We start from the raw sequence: 13,886 nt of genomic DNA, 5'->3' as shown, positions 1-13,886 counted from the left end.
GACATCTCAAAAAAATTAAAAATTAAAACATTTTTTAAAAAGCACATGAGTGTGAAACTCCTGTGATCAAGTCCAACATAGCTGCTCCAGGTTCGTGTGTACAGTATGTCTAAGGTCTTAGCAAGCCAAGGCAGACATTTACATTTTTTAGATAAGGACATTCCAGCCCAGAGAAGGTAACTGAGAACCCAAGGCTGGCAAATGGCAATACCAGGCTCATATGCAGCTCCCAATCCTTTGTCAGTATGTCCACCAGCTCTGGTTCCATCTGGCTTCTCCATCCCCTCTCTGCTGGAGACCCCCAAGTTTGGATCCAGAGAACAGGACATCTTGTGCTGGGCTCAGCCACAGATAAAAGCCCTGATGGGTCTGGGGAACAGCTCCTGCCAGAACTCAAGCTGATACCATGGTGGTGTGAATACTGCATGACTGAGCATTGCATTAGCTTTTCCTAGGGAGCTGTGAGCAACATCTACTTGCCTCAGATAGGGCACAGAACAGACTTGAAAACAGTTCCATCCAGGTCTAGCTTGTGAGCCGGTGCATTTATTTAGCTTACTGACAGAAGCTTGGTGGGATTACTTACAGGAGCACAGGTGAGCATCATCCCCAAACAGCTGTGTCACAGAAGAGTCTCAAGCCAGCATGGATGACGTCCTTCCTGTGGCCTTGGCTTTCTGGCAACCTTCCTCTTCCTCTTCTAGCACCTCTGGAGGATCAGAATAGTTGGGGCAGAATTGCATACACCTGGAGGGGACCTCAGATGAGGGTCTAATGACCCTTCCCAACCCTTCCATCTCTAAAAGGTCACAGACCCCTTCTTGAAGGTCTCTTGTGGATAGTAACAACTGCTCTGATAAAGATGGTAATGGCCACCGTGCTTGCAGGACGGTAGTCCGCCACACCCAGGGACCCAAGGTTTCATCTCCACAGTGATTGGACAGTTGCACAAGATAAGGAGGTCTATCCTTTTTTGTCCTTCCTTCCCTCCCTCCTTCCTTTCTTTCCTCCTCTTTCCCTTTAGACAGTTTCCCAATTGCCCAGAATGGTCCAGAACTCTCAGTCCTCCTTGCCTCTGTCTCCTGAGTACAAGGATGACAGGTGTGGGCCAGGACACCAGGCAAGACCATTCCTCCTGCTCCCATTAGCTATGGTTCTAGACTATGGAGGACAAATGCAGGGCTTAGTGTCCTTTGTTGAAAACATGACAGAATACAGGCTGGGGCTGCAGCACAGGCAGTAGAGGCCCACTTAGTCTACACAAAACCCTGGGTTCCATCTACGTCAAGCATTACTGGGGCGGTCATTCCAGCACTTGAGCAAGGAGGAAAGTAATTCATACATGTCTGAACATTTGAGCCAGGCGGCAGTGGCGCACACCTTTAGTTTCAGTACTCGGGAGGCAGAAGCAGGTGGATCTCTGTGAGTTCGAGGTCAGCCGGGTCAACAGAGTGAGTTCCAGGACAGCTAGGGCTACACAGAGAAACCCTGTCTTGAAAAAACAGAACGAAAAATAAAAGGATAGCGTGTGTTACTATCAAAAATGAAAAAGCAGCATGTGGTTCATAAATCAAAGAGAACTGAGACATAAATGCATAGAAAACAACACATTTTAGCTCAAGGGTGTTAGCTACCTGAGATGGGCCAGCAAGCCCTCTCTCTGGTTCTCTAAGGGGCTGAAGCAACCATAGATAAATCAGTAAAGCCAACAGCCAGTGAGGCCCCCTCTCCCTGAGAGAGAAGCTGTGTTCCTCTCAGAGCAATGGGAAGCTCTCTGTGCCACTGAGCCTCATTCTGTAGAATTCACCAGTGGTTCCCATCTCACCCATGAGGAAACTCCCCTGTGGCTAACTAATTTTCACTTTGTTTTTAAGCCTAAACCCCTGTTGGTAATGCTTGGGAAACAGCTGACCAGCTCAGACTGGTGACTGCCGGCTATGTGGGAGGCCCAGCTGCAGGGTGTCTCCTCTGAGGCTAGTTGAGGACTCTTTACTCCCAACCCCAACAAGCTCCTTCTTGTCCCAGTGCCTCTGGAACACTGAGAAAGTGGGCACAGGGCCAGACTGGCCTAAAGCAGGCCCAGCTGGGCCCCAGCAAGCCCTTAATTATCTTTCTTGTTAATGAAAATCTGAGAACCTCCAGCCAGTCCCACTGGGAAGACCCTGAGCCACATGTCACCATGGAGGAAGAAGGGACAAGAGGAAATGGGTTGCAGGAGCAGAGCAAGACTTCCTGCCTGCTTGTCGGGAGGAAAAAGCTAGGGTACAGGACAAGTAGTTAGGTTCACAGTTACAAGCGCAGGGCTCCCAGCTGGCCATGCGGGCTTAACCACAGGCAGGATGCCTACTGCCTGTCACCTTCCGTAGCTGACAGCCCCTGACTGCTCAAAGTGTGGTTCCCACATGATCAATACCTCCTGGGAGCTCATAATAAATATCAGATGGGCAGTGGTGGCCCACGCTTTTAATCCCAGCACTTGGGAGGCAGAGACAGATCTCTGTGAGTTTAAGGCCAGCCTGGTCCACATAGTGAATTACAGGACAGCCAGGGCTACCTAGCGAGACCTGTCTTCAACACCAAACCAAACCAAACAGAACAAGCAGAAGCTCAGGATCAAACAGCTACTGAAACATCCGCACTGTGACGCACTCCCCTGGGTGACTTTGAGGCATGCACCTATGTGTCTGTTTCCTGTCTGTGCAGAGGCAGCTGAGTTTGGGAAGCTGCAGTGCTTAGGAAAGGAGTCAACTCGTGGTAAGTTCTACCTACCTAAGTGTTTGCCACTTTTTTGGGGGGTTTATGTAGCCCAGGCTGGCCTCAAACTCAACATGTAGCTGAGGATGAACCTGAGCCTCTGCCTCTAGCTCCCAAATGCTGGTATTACAGGAATGTGCTGCTGTGTTTTCTTTAGGCAGTGCTGCGGATGGAACCCAGGCTTCTTGAATGCTAGGCAAGCCACATCCCCAGCCTGCCACTTTAAAATCTCATGCTTATTACTGTTACCAACAGTGAAGTAGTCTGAGCAATTCTGGGCTACTGCCAGCCACTGCCGTTCTCCCCATCTCCAGTACTGGGACGCGTGAGACTCAGCACAAAGATGAGGAAGCCAGGGCTCAGGGAGGTAAAGTCACTGACCCAAGATCCAAAAGGGGACATCTGTGTCTCCTCTAAACCCACCCTGTTACTAAGATGCCAGTGTGCAGGGAGGAATTCCTCCCCTGTTCCCAACTCTGTGAGGTCTACCTTGCTGTTGTCCCCATTTTTCAGATGAGGAAAAGTGAGGCTAGGGCTGCTTTTCCAAAGCCCTCCAGGAGGCAAGACTAGATTTGAAGCAGAGAAGACCACGTCATTTCTGTGTTACGCTGCTGACCTCTCAACATGTCCTTTCCATCACACCTCTGCCTCCCTGTCCATCTCCCTGCCAGTCTCTGGAGCTCCGAACCTGCACACTTCAGGCCTAGACCACTAATGAGCTCTTGGCCACCTAAGGTCAATACCGAAGACCCTGGCCTTGCTTGGGGAAAGAACCTGCCTCCTTCCTGTGCACCGCCAGCCATGGTTCACACGGTTCATAGGGCAGGAGCTCTGAGGACAACGATGGGAAGATCAGTAGACAGGAGCTGTTCCGAGGCCCCTGGCTCTGGCCTATGGGCAGCTGGCCTAGAACCCTGCTTCCTTCTGAATCTGGGCTCCATTCTTGCTTAAACCCAGCTCACCTCCTCAGTCTGGTCTCCTTCAGCAGCAAAGCTAGCCCTTCCATTTTTTTTTTTTTTTCTTTCTTTCTTTTTTCTAAAACAGGGCTTCTCTGGGTATCCCTGGCTGTCCTGGAACTTGCTTTGTAGACCAGACTGGCCTCACACTCACAGAGATCCACCTGCCTCTACCTCCTGAGTGCTGGGATTAAAGGCTTGTGCCACCACTGCCTAGCTCATTTAATATATTTTATCAAGAGCCTACTGTAGCCAAGTGGTAGTGCATGCCTTTAATCCCAGCACTCAGGAGACAAGAGTAAGTCAGGTCTCTGAGTTCAAGGCCAGGCTGGTCTACAGAGCGAGTTCCAGAACGGCCAGAGCTACATAGTAAGACCCTGTCTCAGACAAGCAAAACAAAAAAGAACCTACTGTACACTGACTGTTTCGTACACTCATCAGTGGATAGCACAGTCTTCGTCCTGAAATAGAGACCAAAAGTTAATCAGACACCCCTTGGAAAACACAATTTCACAATGGACAGGAGAGTCTACTGAGTGGGGAAATAGAAGCCTCCAGAGCAAGGGCATGAGAGCTGAGATCTAAAAGATGATGTGGAAGAATGTTCAAGATAAAAGAAATGGCGGGTTGGGGATTTAGCTCAGTGGTAGAGCACTTGCCTAGCAAGCACAAGGCCCTGGGTTCGATCCTCAGCTCAAAAAACAAAAAAACCATCTGCTTGGGGCTGGAGAGATGGCTCAGAGGTTAAGAGCACCAACTGCTCTTCCAGAGGTCCTGAGTTCAATTCCCAGCAACCACATGGTGGCTCACAACCATCTGTAATGAGATCTGGCGCCCTCTTCTGTATACATAATAAATAAACAAATCTTAAACGGAAGGAAGGAAGGAAGGAAGGAAGGAAGGAAGGAAGGAAGGAAGGAAGGAAGGAAGGAAGAAAGAAAGAAAGAAAGAAAGAAAGAAAGAAAGAAAGAAAGAAAGAAAGAAAGAAATGGCATGGGCCAAAGATGGGAGGTAGGAAACAGTTTGGTGATCTCAGCTTGTGTGCAGGACCTTCCGTGTGAATCTGGGAAAGAAAGTTAGCAGCCCCTGGACTCCTAGCTACCAGGAGACCCCAGCCTGATCTGCCCCGACCAAGTTGTCCCTTCCTGTTTTCGGGAGTACCGTGGGCCTCTTAGGAGTTCCAGGTGGCCACCATGTAGTGTCCTATCCTCTCCCTGGACTCTCTTCTTGGGGGCAGTCACTACACCAGTTAGCGCCTCTGTGTTCCTAGCTAGTTATGTGTGGCCTCCACAAGAGTACATCGGTAGTATTTAAGCCTTTCGGAGCCTTGAGTTCCTAATGTCAAATGGGATGATACATTTTTATTTGGGGTTATTTTGATTTGATGAGCGGGCTGAACAAAGCATGGCACTTGGCGTCTTAACTAAGAAGTTATATTAAAAGAACGCGCCCCAGTCTGCAGCTCTGCAAACAGGGACCTTGTTTGTCTGGCTTGTAGCTGACACCGGTGCGGATGGGTGGGTGGATGAATGTACGGATGGATAATGATGGGATTAACCAAAAAAGAACAGCCAGCTCCTTTCCAAAGCAGAGTCATTCAACTCTGCCTGTGCCTGCAACCTTGGGACAGTGTGCCATACTCTTACCTGTTGTGAGCCTCAGTTTCCCTCTGTCGCTGGGCTGAGATTACTCTCACAAAAAGGACTCCAGGAGCAGGCCCAATACCGCCGGCACCCAAAAGGCGCGCACAGAAGCCCAGCTGCCCACCGCCCGCCCCAGCTCGCGGACTCGCCAGGCGCCCAGCACCCTTTCTCATCCCCCTCCGCTGCTTGCGGTTCCCTCCCCGCTTACCCCCAAACCGGCGCGCCGCGGGCCCCCACCCCCTCAACGCACGTGACTCCACCCCTCCCCTCCTGCTCCGCCCCGTCGTCCCAGTGCGGTCTCCCGTTGGCTGCATTGGAGCGCCCCGCCCCCGGCCTGGGCGGAGCCGGAGCGCCCCGCCCGCCGCAGATCTGGCTCTGGCGTCTAGCTCCTGCGCGGCGGCCGGGCCCGGCTATCGCGCGGGCGGAGCCGGGCAGCGAGGCTGCTGCTGGCAGATTGTGCTGGACTGCGGGCCGCGACATGGTGAGCAGGACCGGGCAGGGCAGGCGGATGAGGGGGAAGGGACGCGCCGGATGGGCCGGGGTGCGGCGCTGACGGGTCGGCGCCGCGGACGCCGCGCGCGGGCGGGGGCTCTTTGTCCTCCGCGGTGCGATCCGGACAAAGAAGGCGGTAGGGGGCGGAGGCTGCTCGGCGGGGCGTCTCTCCCTCTCCACTACCCCGCGGTTCTGCGCCCTGCGCGGATCCTCCGGGCTGCCCCGAACACTCACTCCCAGTCTTGACGGGATTCCTGGCAGAGTCCCAGTATGGTCAAGATGGGATCAAGGGGGATGGGGGCCCAGGGAACATCTGGAATCGGTTTTGTCAATGGGGAAACTGAGGCTGAGCCGCAGCGTTTGTTCTCGATCCCGTCGGCAGTGACTGCGCGGCGTGGGCTTGACTCCTGGTCTGTCCCCCCTTCCCCCAAATAAAAACCCAGGTCAGGCGGAGTTGATTTGTCTCTTCTGCTGTCGTTTCCTCCGCAGCTGTCGCCCCCTGAAAGGGCCCCTGCTTCCCTCACTCCTCGCCTTGCTCCTTCTGTAGTGGGGGAGACACGGAGTCGCCTGGCACCGCGCCTGCACGTCGCCCGCGCTTTGCACGCGGGAGCTGCTGGGGCGCTTGTCATCGGTGTCTAGTCCTCGGCCCAGGTCACCTAGACTAGCTCCTAGGAAGAGGTCAGGCACCGATTCACTGCTCTCAGCCTCCAGGAGAGAGCAGACAGGTGAGGTAGATGACGTTTTAGAATCAGGTTTGCAATTGGTAATTTAGGATCCAGACTGCCTGGATTGAATAACTGCACATCCACTTTTAAGCTGTGTGACCTTGGGCAGCTGACTTAACCTCTCTAAGCTGTATTTGTCAAGTGGAAAGAGTAGTAACTCAACTCTAGGACTGTTCTGAGGCAGAAATTTTGGAGAGATCTACATGCGATGTTGAGCTCAAGCGTTCGACACCAAGGAACTTTTTCAGCATCTGCTATTGTATCACTACCAAAGTTGTATGGCTCAATGGGATCCTGAAGAGCGCCCCGCAAGTGATTTACAGAGGAGGCCCAGGACTCAGGCCTGGACCATGAGACTGCAACTGACCTTGGGGCAGTCTCCAAACTTCTCAGCCCTCTGCTCCTCTCCTGCCATAAGATCTGGCAGTGGTGTGGCATCTGGAGCAGGTTTCTCTTCTAGAGGGGAAGGTGGAGGAGGGTGAGGGGACAGTGGACACAGCCATGCTGGATGTTAGCTCTCCTTCCGATGCTGTTATCCTTATCAAAGCTCCTGGATGGCAGAAGCCCTCTGTGATGCTGCCTGCTGGGGTTTGGCAGAACAGAACCTGGAGCAGGAAATACTTCTGGCCTGGGGTCCCCAAAGAGGATACTTGGCAGGTGGCTTTGTTGGAAGGTGGGACAGTACTGGAAGCTCCTGGGCACTAGCTGGCCCTGAAAACAGGCAATGTTTCTTGCTCCTTTGGAGTGCCCCAGGAAGTGGAGGCTTCGGGTGGAGTAGAGCACAGCTGAGTTCAGCAGCACTCGTGGTGTGCTCAGTTAAGTGAGGAGCAGGCAGCCAGTGTCCCCAGAGAAGAGGCTATTTGTGACATTGGGTCTGTGCCTTGGGGTACAAGGGATCACAGGAGGGAAGGGAGGTCATCAGGAACAGTCTGTTGTGGAGTGGAGAGGGGACTCAGCTTTCCCTGTTGCCTGATGTGCCCTCTGGGCTGAGCATGAATGGTGGGGTGAAGAGTGAGTTTGGGGATCCCATGAAGAGGTAGGGGTAATAGAGACCATCACCAAGGAAGTCCCAGAAGAGAGTCTCCTAGAGGAGACCGCTGCCCAGAAGTCACACTATGTGTTATTTGCTCTGGGCCTTGAGACACCAGGCCCAACATTTCTCAAGCATTTCAAATGGGGGTGCTGTGGAATACCCAGGTCCGTGCTGACCAGTGCTTACCTAGAAGTTCTCAATGCTGATGCTTCCAACAAGGGACAGGGTAGGGCCTGTGCTCTAGCTGACCCCAGGTCTCAGTTTGCTCATCCACAGAATAACATGGTCAAGGCAAGTGAAGAGACAAGGTGGATTGGGGTGTAATTGCTCTGAGGTACTCCTGGGATTGTCCTCAACTGGGCTGTGTTTTGCACAGACCCATGGGCCTTGGTGGATGAAATGGAGGTCAGTGGTGTGCAGAGGGTTGCACTAGCCAGGTGCAGGGTGTGCCAGCTTCCTCTGGACTCTGCTTCTTTACTGCCACCCTTGCCTGCCCCAAGCATGAAGAGTTTACTCCGTGGTTCTTAACTTATGGGTCATGACCCTCTGAGGGTCTAATGACCCTTTCACAGGGGTTGCCTAAGACCATAGGAAAGAACATATTTATATTACTACTCATAACAATAGCAAACTTAAGTTATGAAGTAGCAATGAAAATAATGTTATGGTTGTTAGCACCACAACACGAGGAGCTATATTAAAGGATCACAACATTGGGAAAGTTGAGAACCACTATTTTAGTATTCCTGTTTGGGATCAGACCACTGCCATGCCTTGCCCCTGCCTGAGCTTGGCTTACATCCTCTTTTCCCAAAGGCTGCTGGCAGGCATAGGGACCTGTGCTTAGGAGTCTGGGGGAGTAGGTAGAGTAGGTGGAGTTAGGGAGCTGGCTCAGGACTAGGGTGCTCTGGTTGATCCCCATGAGAGCTAGATCTCTTTTAACTTACCACCACAGGCTTGGAACACTCAGCCAGCTTTTACTGAGCACCCACTGTGTATCATTGTAGGGTAGTGAGGCATGGCTGTGAACATGAGGGACAGTGACCTTTTCTTAGACTCTCTGGAGGCCACAGGTCAGGAGATAACAGCCAGGGAAACACTCCCTAAACCAGGAGACCTGCAGATAGCAGAGAGCCATAGGCAAGACTGGGGTGTGTGTAGGGGGTTCAGGCTGGGCAGTGTGGGAAGAGGCAGTACCTGGAGTCCTGGAAGCAGCCTCAAGAGTTACCTCTGAGAAAGTTCCCAGTCCAGTACTAAGGAAAGAGGTAGCCATAGGTCTGGTTAGAAGGCATGGGTAGCCAGGCTTCCAGCAGAGGGTGAGACAACCTCAGGAGTACCCCCTTCTGAGGCCACTGTGTCAGGTTTAGATCACTTCTCAGGAAACACTTGGTATATGAAAAAAGAAAGAAGCCCATAGGACTAGGCAGAGGCCACAGGCCAGGTCTGGCTGCGTGGGCTGTGGGAATTGATGTTGACAGGGTAGGTAGGTGCCAGGCTACGGAGCAAGCAGAGCACTCTTTGGACATGCAGCTCTGGGGATGGGGGAAGGCTAGGGGCTCGGTGGCCATGCCAGGGGAGAGAACTTCCTAGGCTTTCTGGTTGTAGAGGCTTCCTTCCTGGAGTTAACGGAAGGAAACTAGGTCAGTTTCTTCCTCCACCTCCATGTGGGTGCCATTTGGGGCTAGGCTATTCTTTGTTGAGGTTTGGGGGACTGTCCTATACCTTGAAGGGTGTTGAACAGAATCCCTGGACTCTGCCTACCAGGTGTGGTCAGGTGCACAGTTGCCCCTAGTTGAGATCTGGTGATCAAAAGTTAGGGAATGGAGCATCCTGGGTAAAAGGAACTGTGGAGGCAGAGGCCTGGGCCCAGGAGGATACTGGAGAGCACAAGGCTGGGGAGCTTTGAGCAGGAATGGGGACACTAATGTCAGTCACTAAAAGCACTTGAGCATATCCTGTGTGCTGTGATTCCAAGAGTGGACAGCCAGCCAGTTGAGTGGGACCCAGGCAGCTCAGACTCTAGAGAGCACAAAGTTTGAGAAACAGAGGATGCTGCCCCTCCCCTGCCTGGAGCTTCCCTGCAGAGTTGGTGCAGGGGATGAAGGTGGTACTCCTCAGTTACAGGGCCTCCTTGGTCCTGGACACTCCCGGGCATTGATTCGGCTGCCTGTGACCTTGAGGCGGACTTGACCCCTGGCAGCCTCCGTGGCTGAGTGAGAGTCATTTCTAATGAAGGGGATTATTGTTCAAGGACACAGCAAGTTCCATCCTGTTTGGAGGGAGAATCTTCCTGTACTGTCTACCTGAGTATGTAGATGAGTATGTAGACTTTGGACATTCAAGTCTCATTCAGTGGAAGTTGTGCCTGGCCTGTGCAGAACACTCCTCTGGCACCTTCATTCCTCTAACCACACTGAAGTTCATTACTAATTGGCATTACTAAGAAAGTGGGAGACCTTGAGACACTGCTGGATTCAGCTGCTCGGAGGTCACAGTAGCAAAGCCCTGATCCTGGGGGCAGTGGCAGACTGGGCTTTGGGGTACCACCTAGAGACTGGAGTCCAGATTCTACAGGCCTTGTGTATCCCACGGTCTCCTTCTCCTTTGCCACTCAAAACCTTGTCTACAGATGAGAACTGGGCTCTGTGATACAGAGTTGTCTGAGGTCCCGTAGCTAAGAACATCTCAGCTCTCCATGGCCTGGCATCACTCCCTCAGCATGCCTGAACCAGCTGGCACTCACTTCCTGTTACCACTCCTAACAGGATGATGCCCCAGGTTCTCCCTCCTGCCTTCCGAGCGCTAGCAGTACTGTTCCCCTGCCATGAATGCTGTTCCTGCCAGTGTGGCTTCCCTGAAGCTTACCTGCCCGTCCAGTTACATCTGTGCTTCTGATGTGACCATACCTGGACAGACATTTGGGAGTGTTGACCTCTTGGTAATCTGGCTCCTGTACTAGATGCCAAGCGACATACAGACAGGAGCCAGCTGCTCCACCCCTCCTGCCTTCCCTGAAGCTTCCCCAGTACCTATGTCTTCCAGGACCTGCTTCACTTTTGCTTGTCCACCCTACATCCACAGGCTTCCTGAAAACCAGGGTCTTCACAGATCAGCTGTGGCTCCACAGGACAAAAGCTGTTGGCAGTTGTGACCTTTTACATGGGTCCAAGAAGGCTGAGACATTACGTGTTACCTGACCCTCACAGGGGCTATGCTGTTTCTCTATTTTGGACCCTTCCTCTCTAGCTCCCTGGACTAGTGGTTACTGGACATGAGTGTCCACCTCCAGCTAGGCATGGTGGCTCAGGCCTGGGATCCTAAAGGCTCAGATGGCTAAGGCCAGAGAATCATGAGTGAGATAGCCTGGGCTTCAGAGGGAGACAGTTGAAAGACAAACAAAAAAAAATGTGTGCCTTCAACAAGAGACCAGATCAGTGGCCAGTCCTCTTACGGCCTCTGCCTCAACTGTCATGGTGCCCATTTCCCTTTCTCTCAGAGTGACTTACTGACAGCGGAAACACCTGGGTGTCAAAAGTAGCTGGGGGAAGTAGGGTGGGTGAGCATCTGGGCAGACACAGTGGAAAGGAAATCCCACGGTTGTCACTGGGTCGAGCGAGAGCCGGACCAGTTGAGTTCACGAACTTAAAAACAGACCCCAGCAAGGGCCAACTGGGTGGCTGAGTCCCCAGCTAAGCCCCTGGTATAGTCTTTCCTGGCTTTGTCTTTCAGGATTGTCCTGTGCAGCTCGAATTCCAGCCTTGTTGAGCCAGCCACACCAAGGACTTTCCACCAGAGAAGCCCCTCCAAGCACTGACCATGTCTATTATGGACCACAGCCCCACTACAGGGGTGGTCACAGTCATTGTCATCCTCATCGCCATTGCTGCCCTGGGGGCCTTGATCCTGGGCTGCTGGTGCTACCTGCGGCTGCAGCGCATCAGCCAGTCAGAGGACGAGGAGAGCATCGTGGGTGATGGTGAGACAAAGGAGCCCTTTCTACTGGTGCAGTACTCTGCCAAGGGGCCATGCGTGGAAAGAAAGGCCAAGTTGGTGACCACCAGTGGCCCAGAAGTGCATGGCTGAGCTGGGCTGTGAAGGCCCTGGTTCCTTTGTGGCCAGCCCAGAAGCACCGAGAGGGCAGAAGCAGACATGATGCTATGTGAGAGAGGCTTGCTGGCACGGTCTCTTCGGGCTTCATCATCGCATGCACTGACTGCAGGTCCTGGCTGTTCCTGGCCTCCCCTTCAGCCTCCTGGTGGGGCTGCCCATTGCAGGCAGTGGGCAGACCTGACCTTGCTGGGGCTCATGGCCCCTTAGCGCTTTTGTTACTTGAATGTTTTAGCTGAGCCTGTTTTTGATGGAGCTACTACTGTAATGCGTGAACTCACCAACCTGTGAACTGTAAATAGGCCCAGAAGCACGTGCTTAAGCCGTTGGGCTGATTTTTTAAAATACCACATAGAGCCTGTGGGGCTGGCTTGATGACTGTACTCACGGTGAGCTGAGGCATGACCGTGGAGGGTCTTTGACTGGTCAGGCCCCAGGGCCCTTGGCAGGGCTCACGGAGGTTTATCTGTGTGGATGGAAAGGAAGTGAAGGGCTAAGCAGCTGGGTGCTTGGGCGACTTCTGCTTGGTTAGTAATGGGTAGAAGAAAAACCACACCCCTCCCTTGATAGCTTCAGCTTTGTTGAATGGCAGTCACTGCAAGGAAGCTGCTGCATTTGTTTGGAAGCCTGTGACGGACGGACGAGTCCCCCGAGTCCTGAGGGCTGCCAGGCAGCTTAGCAGAGCAGTCTCTTGCCCTTTGGTCTTGAGCATGCCCAGTACATCCCCTTCAGCACAGGCCTTGCAGATCCTGCTCTGGTCCTCACGGAACACCAGAGCCTTTGGTGGCTTCTTGAAGTCTGAAATGCAGTTGGCCCAAGCAAGCAAGGTTTTGTTTTTGTATTTAATATTTTCTGCACTGGAGTGGGGGTGGGGGGTATGGGCGATTTGGTTTTTTGTTGTTTTGTTCCCACCTTTTCATAAGTGAGCTTCCTTTCCTCTCCAATGACTGCCTACTGGCTGGGTATTGGGTTTCACTTTGATCCACGGAGCTTTGTAGACAGAGCCCCCGCCCCAGCTCTAATGGCACTATGTGTTATATAAGATCATTTCTAGTGTGTACATATGCATTTACAACAGCTACCAGGATTCAAATTCAGGGAAGGGAGCCAGCAGCATGTATCTCCGGGATATCCTTTAAGTCCATGCCTATAAACTTGCTTAGATGTTAATCCCACCACTGTAAGTGCATTCTAAACCATTATGACGAAAACACGAATGTGCTGGCATCTTTGGTGATGAATAAGTGGCCAGCCCTGGATTGGCCAGCACACCAATGGGCAGGAAGCAGAGAGCTTCAGGCCAGGCTGGAGACAGCTTTAAAATGCATGTGAAACTAATCCATTCTCTGGAACTCCGAGGGAGGAGCTGTAGGGGACACTTTTTCGCAGTGTATGCCTCAAAGCGGGGCTGTGTGTATCAATGTTAAGGAACAGCTCTAGGTGAGGGGAGACAGCTGGAAGGACATTTGTGAAGGTAGGAGTGAGATACCTCTGGTGGGCTGCTGCAGTAAGAACAGCTTAAACTCTTGGACCCTGGTGAGATAACTAAGTCATGGAAGAGGTAGTGAGGGGTAGACTGGCCACTGGCAGAGGCAGCTTAAGATAGCTTGATGCGTGCTGGACCTGAAAGCAGTGACCCTTCAGGTCTAAGAGGTGAACAGGAGGTATGAAAGGATCTGGCAGAGGCTGGGGGTTTTGATCCATTCTCACCCCACTTCAGCTTTCTACCTCTGATTCTCCTGGCAGCCAGCAGCCTATATAATGATGATCCTTTAGCTCCACCACCCATTAATCCAAGAACAGGTTGATCTAGGCTTCAGTGTGAGCCTGGCTCCCAGAAATGCTCAAATCACTCCAGTCAGACATGTTGCAGCTTTTACTATGCTAGTGACACTTCTCTTTCTCAGATATCACATTCTCTTTTTTTAGATTTTATTATTATTATTATTATTATTATTATTATTATTATATTTGTGTTTTAATTTTACACATCAGCCATGGGTTCCCCTGTCCTCCCCCCTCCCGCCCCAGCCCCCACCCTCCCCCCATCCCCTCCCCTCCATTCCCATCTCCTCCAGGGCCAAGACTCCCCTGGGGATTCCTTTCAACCTGGTGGTGGATTCAGATATCACATTCTTATCAGATACACTTTCGGGGAGCTTCCTGTCTCCCCAGT

At 52.3% G+C, this 13,886-nt stretch overlaps 1 protein-coding gene across 2 annotated transcripts; it reads left to right on the top strand.

The window, feature by feature from the left end:
* Window positions 1–5,687: 5,687 nt before the first annotated feature.
* Snn (stannin) lies at window positions 5,688–13,677 on the top strand. Of its 2 annotated transcripts, none has more exons than XM_036196074.1 (2): window positions 5,688–5,834; window positions 11,333–13,677. In XM_036196074.1, the coding sequence occupies exon 2, from the start codon at window positions 11,420–11,422 to the stop codon at window positions 11,684–11,686; it is 267 nt and encodes an 88-aa protein (XP_036051967.1). In that variant the 5' UTR covers window positions 5,688–5,834; window positions 11,333–11,419; the 3' UTR covers window positions 11,687–13,677. The 2 variants fall into 2 exon arrangements, with proteins under 2 accessions (XP_036051967.1, XP_036051969.1); XM_036196076.1 differs by lacking the exon at window positions 5,688–5,834 and adding an exon at window positions 6,362–6,570.
* The last annotated feature ends 209 nt before the right edge of the window (window positions 13,678–13,886 follow it).

Source organism: Onychomys torridus, chromosome 8 (assembly GCF_903995425.1).
Source record: "Onychomys torridus chromosome 8, mOncTor1.1, whole genome shotgun sequence".
NCBI lineage: Eukaryota > Metazoa > Chordata > Mammalia > Rodentia > Cricetidae > Onychomys > Onychomys torridus.
The sequence above is the reverse complement of the archived record's forward strand: the minus strand, read 5'-3'. Positions and strand labels throughout refer to the sequence as shown.